The sequence below is a fragment of the Ptychodera flava genome, chromosome 22 (assembly GCF_041260155.1).
Source record: "Ptychodera flava strain L36383 chromosome 22, AS_Pfla_20210202, whole genome shotgun sequence".
Taxonomy (NCBI): domain Eukaryota; kingdom Metazoa; phylum Hemichordata; class Enteropneusta; family Ptychoderidae; genus Ptychodera; species Ptychodera flava.
In genome coordinates, this window is record NC_091949.1 from 15,144,756 (window position 1) to 15,162,258 (window position 17,503).

General features: G+C 40.5%; 1 protein-coding gene across 4 annotated transcripts in view; it reads left to right on the plus strand.

Moving 5' to 3' along the window:
• LOC139122763 (serine-rich adhesin for platelets-like) overlaps positions 1–15,714 on the plus strand; it is a 98,565-nt gene extending 82,851 nt beyond the window's left edge. For 3 of the 4 annotated variants that reach the window (XM_070688466.1, XM_070688465.1, XM_070688468.1), the window contains 3 exons: positions 9,052–9,231; positions 11,755–12,019; positions 12,712–15,714. In XM_070688466.1, coding sequence (XP_070544567.1) covers positions 9,052–9,231; positions 11,755–12,019; positions 12,712–13,442 — 1,176 coding nt within the window. In that variant the 3' untranslated portion in view covers positions 13,443–15,714. The remainder of the gene's footprint in view (positions 1–9,051; positions 9,232–11,754; positions 12,020–12,711) is intronic. The other variant, XM_070688467.1, reaches the window with a different exon arrangement.
• The last annotated feature ends 1,789 nt before the right edge of the window (positions 15,715–17,503 follow it).

Below are 17,503 nucleotides of genomic sequence, written 5' to 3' on the forward strand. Positions count from 1 at the left end.
CGATCCGTGCAGATGAACATGAAGGAGATTTTTGGATAGAACGGCAGTATTTGTAGTGAAATTGCGTCTCATTTATCGAGGGCAATATCTGTAACTTTGTTCTGTTTTTCTGTGTGTTTGCTAAGTACAGAGGTTTCTCATTCCTTCTTCACTCACAAGGCAGAGTCGAGTGGTGAAATATGTACGTGCGCAAGTCGCGGACAGCTTGGATGTTTGTCGTCCATACCTGTCAACTCGAAGCGCTGTTGTTTGGCGGTAGAACAACATAGTTTTATGATTGCCACTCGTAAACAAACATTCGGATTGGCAATTTGACGTAGGCCTTTCACAAGTTCTCCTTTTCTGAAATTTTTCGAAAATTTCACGATTTCAATGTGGATTTTAGTTTCCAAGGGTTTCTCTCACGCTCATGGTTGCTCGGGAACCTGTCGCTCAAATATGATAAGCTTATGCACGGATGAGCACTTTTTCGGTGATTTAAATTCTGAGGTGAAAATATGGTATAAAAGGGTGATGGTAGAATAGAGCAAAGCAAACAAACATACGCTTCGTTGATAAGGGAGCGATATCAAGTGGGTCGTTAATCTAGGGATTTCGTTTACCCACCGGTTCGTGTCACTGCCCTCATAGTGAGATCAACCCGCATAGGGTAGATCTAGAATTCGCATATATTCCAGCTTGTTCGCGCAAAATCATCATGTGCTTGGCAAATGTTTATGAAAGTTAAAGAACAGGTTTCATGTTCTTCATTCTATAATTACCAGCCACACGGCAATTTCCCTACAGTTGAAATGATTTTCGACAAAAACTACGTGGTGCAGACGATATTTTCATGCGACACACAGACTAGAATGAATACGGAAGAAAAAAATCTCTCGCGTGCTCGTTTCTCTCGGTGGAAACGTTAGTAATTGTCAATCCAGAATTTAAAAATGACGTTTATTATTAGACAGGTTTATGCTTACGGCAATCTCTATCATCTATGATATGACAATTATCAGGGGATAAATATATCACCCCAGAGCATGCGCACTGAGTCACTCAGCCGAACATTGAAAAAATATAATTAATTCATCAAATTTATCAAGCGCGTACTGTCGCACGGTTTCGAGTAGCTCTTCTTGAACCCAGATCTCACAATTTACAGATTAAACAAGACAAGAAGGAATAAACACAGACATTCAGACGGAAACAATTCTCATTGGGTTGATTCCACGACGGAAAAGCCACATATAATATCGCCATCAACATAGCGCGTCGCTTTGCTCGGCACTGTTTGTAGATTTTGCGGTCCTTGGGTCAAAGGTCAAATTAGTCATTCTCTGTCAGATGTTATTTAAATCACATCAGTCATAGAATTGAATAAAGCTGCAAGGATTTAAGCGAGACCACCGTCGTGGGATGAAAAGACCAAGTTCACACTGACTGTCAAATCAATGTTCAAAAAGTACACCGTATTCGATATCAAATTTATGGCGGAAAATCTACCTCTCTCAGTGATCGAAACCCCCTTGGTCAGGCGGTAGGTTTGACGTTGCTTGTACACTTTACGCACATCTGACGAAGTCTTAAATTATCACCAATATACTCCATCGTCCCTTTGAAGAAAAAGTTCGATCATTTTGAAGATAAAAAATATTACAGTACTTGAGCTCACTTGAATTTTCCCTTCGGTTAAAAAACATCTGCTCCGAGCCAGTTTCTACAATATCATGATAAATTGAAGTAGGCGAAAAATATAATTTACAGAGAGCACGACGTGAAGGCATGGTCTTGCACCAGTTCATTTTAATATGATCTATGATCCGCGCCTCGATATTTTACCCAGAACTGTGATAAGTATTTACTCTGGTCCAGGTTCTTTTCAAGTTGCGTGTGTTTGGATCACTTGAACTCACAGCCCGGGGTAAGAACACCCCTATGGAGAACGTAATTGGCAAAGACTTGCCGTCGACAGCCGGCGGAATAAATCCTTTTTTCCGTCGATTAACCAGCGAAGTGAAAATCGTGCACAGACGAACATCGTTGGGGGTCACTCGGGGGAGGGAGATAGAGATTGAGAGGTGAGTCAGCGTATTTTTCCGGTCACGTTGTGCTATATATGCATAGTTTTCTATATGCCAAAGCAAGCATGCTAATTCGGTGTCCTCAGCAGTTCCGACGTTTTTCGATATCTTTTTTAGATCGCGTGATAGCTGGATGAACTCGTACGTAAAAGAGGAGACTCCAGTAATCGAATCTATCATCTTGTGAAATCAATGAGAAAAGAACAATCAGCGGAAATCATAAGGGCAGATGTTCCGATAACCGTGATACAGAATTCAACCAAGCGGTCTTATGGCATTACCATCATGCATCGCGCGATGACGGAAGTCCGGGAATTGACACATTGTGGAGCAATTCGAAGCTGCAAAAATTGTTAAATCGCTTGGCTCCTAACAATTAGGTGTCGGACATCACGTGTCCCACCTAAACCTTTGGCAGAAACACATTTTGCCTTGAGGCATAAAAGATAGTTTCGTGTTATTTTAAGAAATAAAAAGTGTAGTACATTGCTTTTATATGAAACACAATACTATATGGCAGTGTGTATCCACAAATTAAGAGGACACTGAAGATGATATTTCGTACTTTCACTGACGTTGCAGTCCGCTGTAAGTGTTTGTGCCGAGCGTTAAATCACCCGTGAAATATTAAGTCACGCTCTGAGGTAACATGTGTGTCTCGTTGTTCCATTTTCCTGGTTATTTGGTCTCAGTGTACGGGAGACCTTAAGCTCGCAACATCTTCTAAACAGAGCAGTTTTAGTGAAACAGACTTTCCCGCGTTGTAGTATTAAATGCTCTTCTGTACATTACAGTTTAAAATGGATGGTGAATTAACGATACGGTCAGTTACCCAGCACACGTACACATGCTGTCGCCGTTACTTTCATTGATTACAGTGTTATTCATCAGAATTACAAACCTTGTATCGTGACACATGGTCTGATAAAAATCATAATCATGAAATAAGAAAAAATGAATTTCTAGCATCTTTTCGTACGTCTAGACGTCTTGTAGACATACATGAAAACATGAATATAAATATACAGGCAGGTAGACAATCAGAAAGACAGACATAGATAAATACTCATAAAGATACAGACAAGTATTTATTAACATGGACACACGCGTACATATATAAATACATGCATGCATACATACATACATACATATACTACACACAGACATACATACATACATACATACACACACACCCAGCCACACACACACACACACACATATATATATAATATATATATACATACATATATATATATATATATATATATATATATATATATATATATAATTATATATATATATATATATATATATATATATATTCCGTAAAATAGAAAGTTCTTAAAATATTATTTTCGCCGGCAGATTCCGTCAACAAGTCCTTTGTTTGCGCCAGATGTTAGAAAGTGCATTTCTTCAGCTATCGCAAACTGAGTTGATAATTTTCTATCAAATGACCTGTGTTATTTATCAATGCTTTCAAAGTTCTGGTAATGTTAACTCTTTCACGATACATTTTACTTCTCTCATTAATCGTCACCTTCCTTCTCAAAGGTTTTTTTAATATTTCAGGTAACAAATGTTTCGCAAAAAATCGTGAAAATTTACCCGTAGTTGAAATATTTATGACTGTGTATCAACGTTTAAAAATATATCGATAATTATGTTTGGCCATTGCAAAAGTGTGGATTTCATCTATATTTTTCCGTAAGTTTTATTCATTATATACTTACACACTTTGTCGCGGGCAACGTTAAGAATTTCATCCTCTGTTGAGAAATCGTAACAGAGTACTTAATGAGATAAATTTGGCACCTTAAATGAATGATAAATAAATAAATAGTTAAAATGTCCATCTTTCAATGTAAAGAATATTAAATTTCTTCAACTAAAATTTTAAATTTCTCTCCATATGTACATATTTAGTCAACCCTGGTTCTATTATAATTCAAAAGTACTGTAAATGGAGATGGGTGAAAAACTACAAATGTATCACTATACAAGACGCGTTGAAATCACTTGATAGCCTAATTGAACAGATGACTGGCCCATCCAGATCAATAGTTTGACACCAAATCGGGGTCGCACGATGGTCAATGTCCCCAACAATCAATTTCAAACCAAATACGACCCATTTTTCTCCAACCCATTTGTCTGAAGTGCTGCTTTTAGCTTATTTTCTAATGTATTTATTTTTCTGAAGTGACGCTCACGTCAGACCTGTAACTGGGCAACGTTCTCAGACTGGCTTGCTACGATCGTTGACCTAATTATCTGGACTGAATGTCATCGTCGGGAATATGCGATAGCTGTATGATACTCAACTCCATAAATCTTCATTTGCGGTACAGATTTACGAGATTGAAATATCATAGTTTGATTGCATATTCTCACTAGTACATGAGCTCTTACATTTCCAAGAGGGTAACCTTATATGAACCTTGGTATTTTCAGTCTAAAATCACAACTTCATAATTCTATTCCGCTATTAAAAGTAAAAGCGAGATGCATCTTTTAGAACGCAACGCTGAAGTCCTAAAACGTCTCGTATATATTTTTAGTCGTTCAAATATTGTAAAACCATGGAAATATGTCGGGAATGGCAAGGAAAAAACACCATGGCATTTGTAAAACCATGGAAACATTGCGGGCATTGCGAGGAAAAAAACACCATGGCATTTGTAAAACCATGGAAACATGGTGGGAATGGCATTGAAAAAACCATGACATCTTCTCTGTTCCTCCGAGCATAGGACTTCCCGGAGACGAAATCCTGTTTTTTGAAAATAGTATCAAAGCCGTATGCTCGTTTCATGGTCTGTGATTCGTCGATTTGACTAAGTTCATTGACACTCACATTTTACGGGGAATATTATATGACAAAACTACACAATTTGCGTTGAAATAATAAGAGCGTCTCTCTTAACGTGCATAATTAAGTATGAAACTGATATAATATGCAATAATTGTCCACCTGAGTGCATCAAGAGAATATATAGACTCTTTCTATTTGTGCTTTCTAATATTGCATCTCCAGCTTTCCGTTGTCTCGTAACATTTTTAAATCCTTTTATATGAATGACCTTCTTTTTAAAGAGATCATCTTCTTTCAGTGACTAACATGTTTTGCATTCAAAAAGCATGAATTAAGATATCCCCATTTTCTATTGTGAAAGTCTTTTTGAAATACTTCAGCTCCATCTTGATAATTTTTCCCGATGCAAGGATTCAAAGGGATGAAAGAGTCTTAATTTTGATTTTATTGATATGAATTCAGCGCCTGACAAGCAAAGTAAAGTAATTAAGCGAATATTTCACTTGATCAATCAGGCCTTTTGTATATCAAGGGATGTCTCTGAATTAAGCGCAATGATCCGTTTGCAGGTGGTTCCAAACTCCTGAACCTTGTCGCAACGGACCAATAATTTAGAGTTTTTTGCTGTTTGCCCGCTGAACGTACTAATTTAAGCATTGGTAAATTTAATTCATCCAGTACACTGAAAGTAGATATTTGTATGTAGTTAATTATCATCACGTATGTAATATCGTTGGTAAAAGTTGCAGTGACGTTTAACTGGTTGCCCTCAAGGAAACTTTTTAGTCAAAACATTTACGAAAATTTGCCGAAAGCGGGCGCTTTCCAATTATCTGTCTTGCCTCAGATCAAAACAGTCGAGCAAAACAGAGCCTACGTCTTCCCAGTCCCACAAGATCGCAATGAAAAGAAAGTGGATAACGCGCCTGTGGGGAGCTCAAACGAGAAAATCCTTTTTTGAAATTAGCCTGTGCGCTTCCCATCACGGCCAGACGTAGTAGTTGCCCGTCAAAGTGAATTGGGAAGATCGAACGCGTACACACAACTCCGGTAATGTCATTACAAGAGCGTGTACGTACACGATTGAAATCTTACATCACTCGAAACGGTAAATACTCTCCAAAATGTCAATAAACCGGTCGAGACTAGACGGGCCGATTTGATTCGCCGGTTAGCCGTTAACGACGACTCTTTACGTCACAACTTCCGGTTTGTTGCGTCGTGACCCAAGCAGACTTCTCAGGTGTCGACAGCCGGAAATAAAAATCGCTAATTCAATTTAATTTCCACTAATTTAATGCCCTCATGAGGTCTGCCTCGCTTCCATAAAAGAACATATGGTTTAATATATAACATGGCCTCGCGTTTTATTATGTTCTTTTACTTCCTATCAAACTTCGAATTTAATCATCACCAATTTTGCTGACAAAAAATGAATTACCATGTTCCCCGGGGCTTTGGATGCTTTCACGCAATTACATTTTTTTCCGGCGTGATTCCACGGTTTGTTTCGCGGTTCCGCCGGCTATATTGGTCGCTGAGGGCAGTCTGACCTTTACTCATCTCCTATTTCGTTTATAATAGAGCCACCGGGATGGGAAATCTGTATACCTTTCGTACTAATAACGCCATAAGGCCATGGGATCTCATTTGCTTTTCATGACAGCGAAACCATGTGAACCGCGATTTTTTACGATTTTATTATCCCGGCGAGCGACCTTGAAAGACTCAGCGATGTGTCATCATTTCTTCAACAGATAAAAATCTCTGGTATGTCTCTGTATATTAGCTAATTTAATAAAAGTTAAGCGTGGTTATGCCCATTATGAACGTATTAAGGTGTCTGCGTACAGAGACCACGCCGATTAAAGCAAAATAATCCAGCTCTCATTAAAAGACAATCCATCTTTATTTCGGAATATTAAATAGCGCCAAAAAATCCATAAATTTCATAGCAAATGGGGAAAGAAACAAACAGCCAAGATTATCCAGAATTCGACGCCGTTGCCTGGCTGGCTGGAAAACCCCGCCAATCAAAATCCTGAGTGTTTTGTTGATTTCACAGTCACAAGTACAGTGTTTACTCTCTCATCCATCTTGATTCTAACCTTCGGCATGTACCGTCTTGTATTAATTGTTTGCATCGAAGGGGGATTTGCCGATTGATTCGGCCATGAACGCATCCGTGTAGAGCGTAGCACGGTGCAGACCTGAGCGACGGTAACGTCCAGAAAATTAAAGTGTGCGGTTATTTCCGAGGTCGAATCAATCTGACGAACCAATAAAAATTTCCTGAATTCATATAATTCCTGTTTATCGTCAAGGTTCACCCAAGTGGGTGTCCCGTCTTCCTTGTAACATTCAAGTTCAGAGGAAGACATGACTCGCCGAAAATATACGTCATCATGATTTTGATCACGAAATTAACCTCGGAGACTTCTCAAGAATTTCAAACATCCGATCTTTCGGAGAACATCACAGGCGACACATGCTGAAAAACATCATTTCAATCGCGCACTTTATTGTATCGATAAACGATTGTTTCCGTAGTAGAAACAGCTTTGACCTTTTTTCTGGGAGATTTGAACGTAATATTAATCATGAAGCCTTCATATTATCATAGCTTCCTAGGTTTTAACCAAAGAAATCTTGCCTGCAGTGTAAACAACTCGTCATTGCCCGCGCAAATTGTGTAGATTCTCAGTGTTTTGTGAATGAGAATTGAATTTTAGTCAGTCGTGTCACCCCAAACAGACACATGTCAGGGCAATCAGGTTCAATTGAACTAAAAAAGTTCGGTCATGTTATCCCCGGTATCAAGAAACACTACTAAGGGTAATTTTCATGCAGTTTAAAAAAAAATAAGCATAATTTCTGCCATGTTAGACACTCTCGCGGTGTCATATGCTCCCAGTGTTATCAACGTAGTGTTCCTCGCGTGCGCCGCTGATGCAGTTATATACCCACACATCGATGCAAAGAGGTATCCATGGTTACGTGTCACCCGATCGTGGTGGTTTCATTTCCTGACGAAGGATATTGGAATTTTTATGCTGATTCGCCGCGTATTAAATTCCTCGGACCGGCAAACGAGGAAATTAAATGATGGAAGGGAACATAAATGCAACGAGAAGAGCCCATAAGTGAGATCGCCAAATCAACAATGCAGGGGGTACTGAAGATTGTGTTGCTCTCAAGCGGCATAAATGGGTTTAGTATCTGTATCCCATTAGCGTAATCTTTTGAAAACTATGAGCACTTTCCCATTAACGAAACATCTTTTGAAGCAAGACGTCGAGCTGACGTCATGCAAGTCTATAAAACTATAAGTCACTTGACATGTCGAGAGGACGCGAGGCAAATAAAAAACGTTGTTGCATGTATGGGAGTACATATTGTTGACCGTCGATATAAGTACTGGCTTGCAAAAATGTCTCATATATTCACGATGAAGTTTCTGTCTTCATATAAACTATGTTATAACATGAAGTTTGATTGAAAAAACCAACCGACTTTGCGTAGAGCATGCATGCGTGGCGCATGCGACAGCTTCTCAATCTCCCCTGCCGCTCTTGGATTCATTGTGTAGTCACAGTCGTGGATAGAGGGAACTGTGGTGTAGTTCATTCCGTCGACGCGGTAATTTAGCGTTCAACGTCGGTACTCACCGGATAATTGCGAAAGGCAAACGTGAGAATAAATCACACGCAATCGCTTTCAGAACAGTCTGTCGCCCTTTTGACTTGTCAAGTGTGTGTGCATTATTGTCTAAAAGGGTGTTAAGCCCGCCGAGTTGTCCAATCATTTTGCACTTCTCATTTCAAAACGTCACTGTCACGTCGACAAGTACAAGTTCGCAGGTAGTGTACTCTTCAACGTTGTGCCGGATGAGTGTGTGTTTTGTTGCCGTTTAAAATCTATCACGATCATTGCCGTTCCAAACTCATTATGTCTTTTGTTACAATCTCGTCGCTATTGTCTTACATTTAAGTGTCGCTAAGCAACGTTTAATTCCTCGCTTCTGCCGAACGTCGGTTCTGCATCAGTTAAGGTCTCATTGCAATCTTGTAGTTCTCAGTACTTGGTAGATTTCAGATCGCAGGTAACGGCCATCACTCTCTATAGTCATGCTTAAATGCTTTTTTTTTGTTTCACGCCTTTTTCTTATAGGAAAACATGGTGCATAAAACATCGGCTGACTCTGGTGTTAGTAGTAGTTCAGAAAACACTACGTCATCAGACATTCGGTCCAATGGTGAAGAGACAGCCACGGCTGTCCCTAACCTCAGCCCAGCCAACATGGCTCTCCCAGTCTCACCAGCGGTATCCATGGCAACAGAATCAGCTGAGGTAATTTTTGAAACATGTGGCTGTTGTTTTGTAATCTTACCTTTTTCGTGAATCCCCACCCATTTATCATAATTAACCGTAATAATTCTTTTTAACTCCCTTGCACTTTTTGATAAATGCATTTCATGTTATTTCTCATGCTGGTCTCTGCTGCAGTAGATTTTAATAATCATCATGTGTTTACCGTTCTATCACATCCGGCTCATGGTTGCACAACAAACCCACGTCCCTCTAGTCAACCACTTAATCTTTTAGGAATCGTTAAAAGGAAAGTGACACTGAGTATAGGTCATGTTGTTGTGTAACTTCGTCCACGGCTCTAAAAGAAACATGCTACACATTAGCCAGTGAGTCTATATGCAAAATAACGGTGACTTAAAAACACTGATCTTAAATATTAAATACAACGAAAATGATTAGCTAAAATGCGACCAAAGACAAGATCCAGAGATACTAACAGGACGGGAGACAGACAGATAGACAGACAGACATACAGACAGACAGATAGATAGATAGATAGATAGATAGATAGATAGATAGATAGATAGATAGATAGATAGATAGATAGATAGATAGATAGATAGATAGATAGATAGATAGATAGATCGATCGATCGATCGATCTGGAATGGAGAAAGAACTATCAAGTAAGTCGTAACTTTGTGTGCAAAGATAAATAAGACACTTTATTTCGCCGTTGAAAAAACCTCGTTAGCGAAATAGTGCGTTTTATGTCCACATGGCATTCTATTCCAAATTAACCAAATGGTTAGCGCGCCCCATCAATGCACGGTCTCTCTGTGTGATTTTCTGATATTCCCGCAACCCAGTATTAGTTGTTTGCTCGGTAACACGGTATCGATGACACTTGCCATGGAGTGCGAACATGCTCACTTTTAAAGCCGGGGAATAATCCTCTTGTGATGCTTATTCAGCCGCATTGCTCGACGTTTGGAGGTCGTTGTCCCGTGTCGTGCTAGTCGATGTTGGAAAGGACAGGGTCATCTGCTGGGGTAATGACGGGCTAAACGATTCAGCGAGCAGCCGTTAAACAGCAAGAGAAACCGTACAACAACTTTTAAATATTCATATACTTTTATATCAGACTACGCGCAACCTTCGCAATATCCTCAATGAACGGAACCCATGGCGGGTACACTCATACGAAGCGAATCTGTCAGCCGCAAACACAACGTTTCTCATACGAAAATATCCGCTTTAACGCCTCTGCGTCCAAAATGACAATGAATTTGACGATATGGCGTAGAGTTCCTACATTTTGTGCCGAAAGTTAAACTGCTACAGTATTTATCTAAAATCATCATTGGGCGCCGCTTTGATTGGAGAAACCCGTGAAGGCGTCCCAGTAAACGTTGAGCGGGTATCCAATATGTCCGCCTTTAATCTCAAGTATACATCAAATCAGTCAGTCATTATTTTTCATTTGTATGTCAGCATTTATTTTGACTCAATCAAAAGTTCACACGCATGTAATTCTTTAACAAAGCAAATACTTGTAACCATCTTTTAAGTTTCTAGGGCGCCTTAGCTCGGCGATAGGTAAACTTATACATTGGCTTGTTGAAAAATATGTTTTGCGAGTCCCGGGATTCTTTGAAATTGCACTAGCTTTCCCTGGAGCCTCATAAGCTCCGGAGAATCATTGATAACAGTCAAAGTTCAGCGTGCCGCGGTTCACCGCAATGAATGCACAACAAACAGTGACGTCAGCAGAAATGTTTACGCACGTCACACCGTCCACGAAGAGACGGTGCTCACAAAATTCATCATTTCTCACGCGGGACACCCCATTACAAAAAAATAACAACCCGAGGAAATTGTTTCATATCACAAAAATCCTACGAAGCATTAAAAAAGTGAACCACGCGACTCGAGAACCTCGGCGGCATCGTTCCATCAGTTCAGTGACCCAACCGAGCCCGCCAACCTGACGTCTTATTTGTTGTTTTTCTCCGTTCGGAGCGACGCGTACGTGAGCTGTTGTTAGGGACACTTTCATAGCTTTGTGCCGGCGTCAGCTTTTCCAGCACTGCTGGAGTCGAAAATGATTCACCTCGTAATTTATCGTCTGCTACCTGCTCTCACCCGGAACAAGTGGACCGGAAGTGCGTATTATTTAAGCAAAGTAAATGAACGAGCCGTTACCTGACGCAGATGGGGACAGTTGTCATAGTGGAATCCGCTTTCGTGGCGTGCAGACGATTCTAACTGGCTTTTAATTCACTGTGACTAATCTATATTGGGGAATTCTATATTTCGCGTTATTTTTGTGACGGTGGAATATATTTGCCGAGAGGAGAACAGCATAGCAAGGCCGCTGTAGTTCACCCATTCTTTATAAAATTCTACGAACATTTTGACAATGCCAAGCGAGGGTGATTTTCGTGGTCTACCTGTCAGCGACGGGTCTGTCGACAGTGGTGTGTCTTCGCTATGCAGTGACTACGGCAAAATCGTCGCCAGTGTTGTCACGTCCACTAACATTCGCTTTATTTACCGACAGCCCGACCTCTCCGTCGACACCAGCACCAAAGACGCGGTCTTCGCTTTCCTGAAGCGCCGTCTCAACAACAAGTACTGGAAGGACTTCTTCAGGGCGTTAGGGTTTCCAAACAAGGACATTATGGAGTTGAAGTTTCACTTTATCAACATCAGCCTCGAAGAGTGTATAGTGCAAGGACTGCAGTCCTGGGACAAGAAAAACGGTGATATGGGCATCTTGTTTGGCGCCCTCTGTCATGAAGATGTAAACCAAAGAATTTTAGTTGGTAAGTACCTTGTAACTAACGATCGCCATTCTCTCCACGCATTACTGTTCCTAGATCCTACTTGTCAGGTAAAGATAAGCTTGCCAGTGATGTAAAATGTTTTGTGAAAACTCAACACGTTTTTTCCCTTCCTTCGCAAGCAAGCAATGGTATTATATGGTTTGGCCAACCGGACTGATCTACGCGGTGGTGTACCCGCCTTGAAAATTTGCAGAGAATATCACGCCGATTTTAATAATCCTCTTAAGCTTCCCAAAAGGACATCACGAAGTGAAATTGCCAATGTCTTCAAATTTCGTGTTACTATATCTTGGGGCTTAGCTGTAAAAACTGACCCTTGACACATCGGTTAAGTCAATCGTTGCTAAACGGTGAACACAATTACAATGTAACAGGTTACCTGTCTTCTAAAATGAAATTGAATATAGCCTCACTCGAAAATTGTAACATTGAGCTCTGTGACGAATGATTAAGATGTTATCTATTTCAACTTATGACAACTTTATCACTTTCAATCTTTGCAAAAAGCTAAGAAAAGTTAAATACTGCAACTATACATTAAATTACGGGGAAATTCTCTCAGAAAAAACGTAAGAAAATAAGCTTTTTAAAATTTGTTTAGTGTGGCAAAGGATTTTAAACACTGCCTGGCCAAACTGGAGTCATAACCTTTTTCTTGTCTTGGCTTTCAGATGACCTCAAGAGGAGATTTTCGAAATTACGGCCGATACCTATAAAACCGATCAAAAGTCAGGCAGACCTGCAAACAGAAGCGAGGAACTCTGCCCACAGCATGGAAAACTCAAACGGATTCAACGGACGGCACGAAAGAACACCATCAACGAGGCGTCAGGGTGGGGATCATACGCCCTCACCGGGGTTCAAGAGAAAGAAAACTGGTTCGTTATTTGACAAACTTCCGTTCCGCAAAGTCAGCACAGACGACGGTGGTCAAAACGAATCGAAGAAATCCAAGGGTCGAAGACAAAGCATAGACGAGGGTAAAAATTTGAAAAATCGGGCCGAGGAATTCTTCGGTTTTAGAAGGAGTAGCCATGACGATAAGATGACAGGAAGCGTGTCGACCACTAACAATAATGGACCAATTGACAAAGCAAATTTGAGTAAAATTAGTGAAACCAACATTCAGGATTCTGGCGTGGAGAGCTCGCCGTTGCAATCACCCGTTCAGTACGTGGAAGCCGACGTACACACGACTATGATCACCGACGACAGTGAACGGCAATCCGTGGCCAGCACGTCAACGCGGCGATCGTCGGGCGAAATGTCGCTGGTGATCCACGAGTCGGGAAGTGAAGGAAGCTCGACACCTCGGAAGCGAAGTCCGAGGTCGTCCAAGAAAAAGAAGGAGAAAAGATCAAGCGACAAGTTCTTCCATTTTTTCGAAAGTCAGTATTCCTAGTCCGTCCATCTTCCGTAAGTCCACTTCATCCAATCCACCTTCTCCCAGCCCCAAAGGTGTTCAGCAGCCATACAAAAATCAGGAAAAAAGGAGAAGAATGGGTCACGTGACTCCCACACCGAACAACCCTGGTGGCGAAGACTACGACACGGGGGCATTTATCCTACTTCCGTCTACAGACCATCGGTACAACGGCCAAATCCCGGGCAGTGAAACGACGAGCGAGGAAGGAAGCGAACGGCAGAGCTCTCGAAAGGATTCTTCCGAGACCCAGGCGAGCGTGCACACTGAAACGTCACTGGAGCCGCGGTGCGAAGCCGAGATCGATGAAGCGACGCAGCACTTACTCGACGCGGGGAAATCCATCGAGATTTTACTGAATTCTTTCAAAATAAGCGACGACGTCGAGCGGGAATACAAAACGACCGCTGTCGATACAACGTCCCAGTCTGTCATAGTTGAACTTATCGAAAATTCGGGTAGGAATCGAATTCGACCAACCCGTCCAATCGGCAGGCAGCGCAGTTACTCGGACAGTGACATCAAAATGGAACGAATAGTCACAAAGACCAACTCGGGAACTTACACAATGGACTTCTACTTCAAACAGAGAAGTAACTCGAGCGCGACATTGGGTGCTGACATACCGAAAATTAGACAACATCCTATGAGGCGGCATTCCGCGCAAACGTGCACGGACAATGATATTTGCGAATCCATTTGGCAGCCTCGATCTGGAGTAAATCTGGCGGGAAGAAAAGTAATCAGTTTTGACTCGGGGTCGCAAACGGATAGAGGACACCGCGGGGGTGTTGTCGATTTGTCGACTACAATTTAAAGTAAGAGTCGATATCTTTGGTCAAAAAGACCCCACTGAGTAACATTCTCGAGTATTTCACCTGTCTGTGACAGGTGAGTCAGAAGGAAAGTGGCAATGAAGTCGCATAAGCACAACTACTGTGAACTGTCAATCACTTTACATAGTCTGATGATTTACCAATCCATAAGCTCTTGCGATTTGAAATCGTTACAAACAGACACGGTTCACTCCGTGTCACGCTTGACAAGTGCAATTGCCCAGATCGGCAAGTAGATGCCTCGAGGACAACTCTAAACATGCGGCAACTAAGGACGTCCCCTGGCCGACAAAGCCCGCCCTCCGCGACGAGGGCGACGTCTCTCTCCCTAGCGGGACTGTGATTTTTTGAAACAGCCAATTTTTTGTTGCCTTCACGGTCAAGAAACGACCAGGTTTCAGTCAGCGAAAAATTACTGTTTTGAGGTAATGCACAGTCTTAAAAGGAGATAAACGTACCTCTGCCTAAACGCGGCTCATTTTGCGATTTGAAAAATCACATTCATACTCTGCCGGCGAATAAATGTTTTGTTGACTTCGCTACAAACGCGTTTTGATAGCGATATTAATTAAGATTGATATGATTAGTTTTTAATCTCTGTGTAGAGTGAAGATATTTTTCTTTCGATTAAATTCTTGCCCAATCATATCGTAATGCCGAAACCGATAGAGAGGGTTTTTTTCTTTAGATTTGAGATATGACTGTGTTTAAATCCCCACCAGTGGGTAATCAATAATTGCCTGACTACCCTACAATCGTACCGAAAATGCGAAATATTAAACTATTATTTCAACAGTTACCCAATGCCAAGCAAGAGTATGAACGTGGTTTTGTCGCAGAACAAAAAGGGCGATGATTTGCCGAGGGGGTCTAATATGGCGCATTTAAAGAGCCAATGAGGTGATAGCAGTTTCCCCCCGCGACGACAACGCAAATTAAAGACATCTTTAGTTGCGTCTGAAAGTGTTCGTGTCTGACTAACGTATGGACTCCGTCGGCATCGTTTAATGTCGATAATCCTAACGTTTTATCATAGCACAAAGTAATTAATTTTTCATTAATATTCTAGCGTCTTCCAAAATGTGGCTGAAACAAAGAAACAGCTCCCACAATGCGTATTATCTGGTTTTAAATCGAATGTTTTTATTGGGAAAGTAAATAATATTGCAACTCAGTTTTATGGTTGGGAAGTCTCCAACCGCGATATTTGTATGCCTGGTAAAAATCACCCCTGTTTATATCGATATTTTGCGTCGGGGATGTTTTATATACTTTGTTTGTTCCCGCCGAATCGTCGCATCTTTATATGGTTGAAAATATGTCTCAAAAAAATTTACAACTATGTTATTAGTGATGTAAAAAGTTTTATCGTATGTACATATACACGTTGAAATAAAATGTAATGTCAAATATGACATGATGTAGGTGACGTCACAATTATTGGTGCAATGGAGTGTTTGGTTCCATCAATGATATGCACGCACTGTGTCACTCTTTGTGGAATGCATTAGCCTGTACGGTAGCGTTGTTCCCTCGTACGTGTGCGTTGAAATTTACGTGAAATATAAATTAAAGAGTCAAAGTTCACCGTAAGGCCATTCAAAGAAAATTCTTACCAGCCAGCCAGGGGAAAAAATAAACAGACATAAAAAACAAGATTATTAACGTAAGCTCAATTTTTATTTTGTTTCCTTTTGACATTGTGTTTGTTTTCTTAATTTTCTCTGAAAACCCACCAGCACGCGGACGGAAAACAAAGAATTTTATTTAAAGCGCTTAATGCTGGTTTGTTAATTCAGTGGACAAAGTAATTGTACACAATTCACGTTGTGGATGGTGAACAGATTGACCCTGTAAATGAGTTTCCGTAAGGTAGAATGCGCCTCGGGGACAGATATTCAGACTCTCAAACTTTCGCAAGACATGTTTTGTGTACAATGTCGGAGGAGAGGGGGGCTTATTTTGAAGCTTGTGGAGTAAGTTAGTGTCCATGGGCTTATTTTTGTGGAAATCGAAAAATTTTCATTTTTCCCCATTGAGTTAACGCAGGCATGGTAGCCATTTTGAATTTAAAGTGTCGGGAAATATTGGCAGGCCTTATATTGTTTCTCTAGACTACACAAATTTGTGCGGAAACCCCTGAATTTTATTCTTGATTTGAAAGGGGTGGCTAAAAGGTCTCTTACTGAAAATGTGAGCTAAAATTTCTATCAAATTTAATTCTATCAAATGAGCTAAACAGTTTCCTTTTACTAGCACTATAACGTGTGCATTGTGATGGCTAAATTGTAGGAAACGGCTTCCTTTTACAAACATCTTGCATTTGGATGAAATGGTGCATTTTTTAAGTAGTTGAATCTATAACTGTGAGCGTATTGAAAATCGACAATACAACAAGTAATGCTAAATACAAAAACTGGTGTATCCTCGAAGAATCTATCAGACTAACACATTGCGCAGTCTGACGGTCGCCGTACTTTCAAACGGTAAAAAGCAATTATTGTACACTAATCGTATTATTACTATAAAACTTTTATCGCGCGGCTTAAATCATAGCATCCTTTGAAGCTTTGCCGCCTTATAAAACATTACACATATATATCAATGTACCGCGGATAAGATCTAAAACTATGAGGGTACACAACGCATTCTACCCGCACTAAACGTCAATAACTTCCCTTATATGTAGTTCAGTTGAATTCACCGCTAAAGGACGCTAAGCCTTGATTTTTCCCTCGACGTGGCTGTAAACGCTTTGACTTGAATGCTTTCGCTATCGTGTAAGCCACGCTGTTGTTACTGGTTATCGCTTCCCCTAAAACATTATTTTTTCCTAGTTTGTTTAACGTCCTTCCTTGGGTCTTTGTTGTCCCTGTGTTAACCCTAAAGAAACGAAAGAAAAATTCGAATTTCGAAAAAATTAAGCCGGTTAAAAGTTTTCTTATACCAAGAGCTTTAAAATGAACCCCCACAAGTGGTATATCAGAAAAGAATTGTAAAAGTTTGAGAGTCCGAGAGTCCGCGTTCGACCTAAAAATATTTTTGTAACTCAGACTAACCGTTTGAAATAATAAGTCAATAAATCAATAATAATAATAATAAGAAGAAGAAGAAGAAGAAGAAGAAGAAGAAGATTTTTCGATTGGTATGATGGTGTTACAGATGTGTCTAAAGAAATGAAAAACCTTGTTTCGAAGAAACGGA